The sequence below is a fragment of the Mus musculus genome, chromosome 6, assembly GCF_000001635.26.
Source record: "Mus musculus strain C57BL/6J chromosome 6, GRCm38.p6 C57BL/6J".
NCBI lineage: Eukaryota > Metazoa > Chordata > Mammalia > Rodentia > Muridae > Mus > Mus musculus.
Window position 1 is genome coordinate 132569411 of NC_000072.6, and position 4447 is coordinate 132573857.

Sequence of the window (4447 nt, forward strand, 5' to 3'; positions counted from 1 at the left end):
TCAACACCATCACTCTTAACTAATTATAGAATATATAAGAACATATATAAGTGACAGTGGTTAAGCTATCCTACTGATCATAAAAATTGACCACATTCAATTTGGACAGAAATCATTACTGTCAATATAAACAAATGTGTATGCACACTAGTTTTACCCCAATGCACATTGATACACAAAAAATGTCAGCAAATGCAATGAGATATTTATATATTGTTAGTCATTACTGCAATAACTGGGTTATATGATTACATAGGAGTTTTTTCTAGTAGGGACACTAGCAGCTAGCTCTTCCTTACCTCATCCTGATGGGCAAAAGTCCCAGTGTCATATAAAGGATGAAAGGTGACATTCTTCTGCTCCTCCTTATAAAGGCAGTGTCTTACTTCTTCCAGCACAGACTTGGGAGAAACTCCAGAGCCTCTTCCAAGATGCTGGTGGTCCTGTTTACAGTGGCCCTGCTGGCCCTGAGCTCTGCTCAGGAACCCCGTGAAGGTATGAGAATATGGGGGTGGGTACTCTGACTCTTCTTAAAGAACATGAAACAGCAGTATAGGGGAAGAGAGAAATGGAACAAAGGACTGGAGATGAGATATGAATGAGGCCACATAGTATTTTTAGTTTTTAAAGATATAGACTTGAATTTGAAGACAATGTGGTAGATAAAATTAACTATATATGTCATTAGCCTTGCTCTAATGTTCAACAAAAGAAGAGAAGAGAAAAAATATAAGAGCCATTTGGAGGATGGCAACTGAAGTAATTGATCTGAAATTATTATGCAGGAAAAATAATAACAGCTTTCAAATTTCATTTTTTACACTAATTCATTATTTTAATATATTATCAGTGTCTGTTTAATAATTTACATATATATATATATATATATATATATATATATATATATATCTTCTCTTTAAGAAGACAGAAAGGTAGAAAATTTAAAAAAGGAAGAGTTCAATATTTTAAATTACATAGAGATAGAAAATTGATGGATGATAGATAAATAGATAGATAGATAGACAGACAGATAGATAGATGATAGATTTTACATATATATGATAGATAGATGACTTATCAGTATAAACAGAAAGATTCTAAGTAAAAAGAATACCTAATGAAAATTTTATATTGTGACTTAGTGGTTCACACTGCAAAAGAGCCACCAGAAAAAAAAATGATTAAAAATTCCCTCAGGAAATAAACGATTGTGGATAAAATCTCATGCCAACTCTAAGAAACGAGTTCCTTGTGTGAACTTGCTTTGAGTATATCCTTTGTTTTACTTCACAATGGCCATTTGTCAAAATTCTTTCCAAATAACATCAAACAATTACCAATACATCTTTAAATTCCTTATCTTTCTTTCTTAAGGAGAGAGTTTTAAAACTGTACACTGCATTGTCATTGCATTTTTTTGAATAAATCAAGGTAAGTTTCACAAATTTTCAGACAAAAATTCTCAAACTTTGAAATAAGGAATGTAAACGGGGCCGTCAAAAATTTACAATAAGCCAGAAATCTGGATTCCCTGAATATATGAGCAATTTACCTTTTCTAAAACACAAGAGTGGTTGCTAGGAGATAACATTTACATGCAGTGTTTTGATTTTGACTCTTCTATGGAAAAAACAGTTCTTCAATGTCTTGTTGCATTGCCTTTTTGCCTCTATTTCGTTCATTTAAGCAGGCAAAGCTAACAAATTTGTTAGTGTCTCTTTTCTTTGTGACTAAACACTCAAAGAAATGTATTAAGCCCATTGATGATAACCTGTGATAAATTTGTTCAGTGAGCATCATACGGTGTATGATGTTTAGACTCTTCATCCCCTGATAGTATTCCTCAACATGAGGACAATCTTCTGAGCAAGTGAACTTAGTCATTTGATCTGGATTCACAAAAAGCCAGATTTTTTTCCAAAATATAACAAGTAACAGAACCTCCATATATGATCTTATTTACTAGTTTTAATTTGTCCAAAGAAACTGGTTCTGAATACTCTGGAAACGTCATCATGTGTATTGCATGTTATGCAAAGGCCATGTTTTAACGGGAGCATAATTTTTTTCTTCTTGAAACTATCAAAAGGTTGCTATCTAGAAAAAATGCTGTGTGGAAGGGTCATTGAGATAAAGGAGAAAAAAGTTGTATATGACAAACCACATCTATTATTTTTTCATTCAGAAAATCAGAATCAAATCCAGATCCCAAATCAAAGGCCACCTCCTTCAGGGTTCCAACCAAGACCGCCTGTTAATGGGAGCCAGCAAGGCCCACCACCACCAGGAGGCCCACAGCCGAGACCCCCTCAAGGCCCACCACCACCAGGAGGCCCACAGCCGAGACCCCCTCAAGGCCCACCACCACCAGGAGTACCACAGCCGAGACCCCCTCAAGGCCCACCACCACCAGGAGGCCCACAGCAGAGACCCCCTCAAGGCCCACCACCACCAGGAGGCCCACAGCATAGGCCCCCTCAAGGCCCACCACCACCAGGAGGCCCACAGCAGAGACCCCCTCAAGGCCCACCACCACCAGGAGGCCCACAGCCTAGGCCCCCTCAAGGCCCACCACCACCAGGAGGCCCACAGCAGAGACCCCCTCAAGGCCCACCACCACCAGGAGGCCCACAGCTGAGACCCCCTCAAGGGCCACCACCACCAGCAGGCCCACAGCCGAGACCCCCTCAAGGCCCACCACCACCAGCAGGCCCACAGCCTAGGCCCCCTCAAGGCCCACCCACAACAGGCCCACAACCAAGACCTACTCAAGGCCCACCCCCAACAGGAGGCCCACAGCAGCGACCCCCTCAAGGCCCACCACCACCAGGAGGCCCACAGCCGAGACCCCCTCAAGGCCCACCACCACCCGGAGGCCCACAGCCGAGTCCCACTCAAGGCCCACCCCCAACAGGAGGCCCACAGCAAACACCTCCTCTGGCTGGAAACACACAAGGCCCACCACAAGGCAGACCCCAGGGACCTCGGTAAACCAAAATTCTGTGACAGGTATGACTCATTGTTATCCCCTTGTGGGTGTCAGGGATCAAAACTCCTCTATATTTCAGATTCTAGAATGTAACCAATCTCAATATGTAGTAATAATTTTTTCCTGGACCCAATATCAAATATTTTTATTAAATGATATTTTCATGAAAGAAAATAAGTTTTTGAAGGAATATCTCCTCCTAATTTGTTTTCCACAATTATTGCATGTATTATATGCTTCTGGCTAGAAGACCCATTTTCTTCCTAAGATCCTTTATTGACTTACTGGTATTCATGAACACAAAAGTATACACAGAACATCCTGTTCTTAGTTTTTGGTTTTGTTTCCTTTCAGCATGTTAGGATTATTAATGATTGAGATGTCTTGTTCTCTCTGTATCCTGCATATATTAAGTTTTTTATTATTACTTATTATTATTATTATTATTATCATTATTATTATTATTTCAGAAATGAGTAGGACGATGGCTCCCTCAGAAAGTTCTCCCATGGCCACAAAGGATTATAACTGGAGCTTCACTACATTAATAAAATGATCAGCATGCAACTTCGGTTTTCTGTCATTTTTTCTCCTTGTGTTTCAACTTGGAATTTCAGATCTGAAAATAATCATTATTATTACTCATGGTTCGTCCCTGCAATTTCTTCCAGGGATTGTCCATAAGCCAGGTAGCTGGCAAAAAGTTCCACTCGTTTCTCTTGCCTGGTCTCTACAGCATAATGGGTTTTTTAAATTAATTCCCCATTTTTAAACAATAGGCAGATAATTTTGGTGGATTATGAACACAGAACAAAATTCCAAACTTAGCATGCTGAAAACTGAAAACATTAGAAGGCTGTGGTTAAAAGGAGGAACAGCTTGATCATGGAGAGCATGTTTTGCCTTTCTTCCCAATTCCTTGCTAAAAACTGTTACATTAAGTTTCTAATTCTAGTTCCAGCCCCTTGAAAGTCTATTCCTTTACTTGGCCACTTCCTTCTTCTGAGGTTCACACCAAGATCCTGCTATCAATGTGTTTGATTCCAGCATTCAAAAGCCAACTTTGATTTACCTTAATAATATCCACAAACAAAATATATCTCTCCAGCCTAGCTCATTCTAACACAGTCCTCCAATATTCTCCTCTAAAAAGTACACCTAAAAAGTCTTTTACTGCTGTGTTTCTGCCTGAGTCTGAATGCAGACTCTTTAGCCTTTCTTCCCAACTTAATAAATTATCTCTCTGTGGAAAAAAAAAGCTGTTTGGGTGTGATTTGTGCCTAATCTTGGGTGCAAGGGCAGGCAGCTATGAGCAACATGCCAAGGCAAACGTGTTGATGTAGGTATGTGTGTGGACTGTGTCGACAGTGCCTCAGAAGAAGGGAGGAATGGTCAAGCATCTTTGGCAGAAACAGTAGGCTGGTAAACTTTAGATACTGGCATACTGCTCTGCAATGG

General features: G+C 39.9%; 1 protein-coding gene across 1 annotated transcript; it reads left to right on the forward strand.

The window, feature by feature from the left end:
• Window positions 1-431: 431 nt before the first annotated feature.
• Prh1 (proline rich protein HaeIII subfamily 1) lies at window positions 432-2991 on the forward strand. Its single transcript, NM_011174.4, has 2 exons — window positions 432-495; window positions 2186-2991. Exons 1-2 carry the CDS (start codon window positions 432-434, stop codon window positions 2989-2991), a joined length of 870 nt encoding a protein of 289 aa, NP_035304.4.
• Window positions 2992-4447: the final 1456 nt, after the last annotated feature.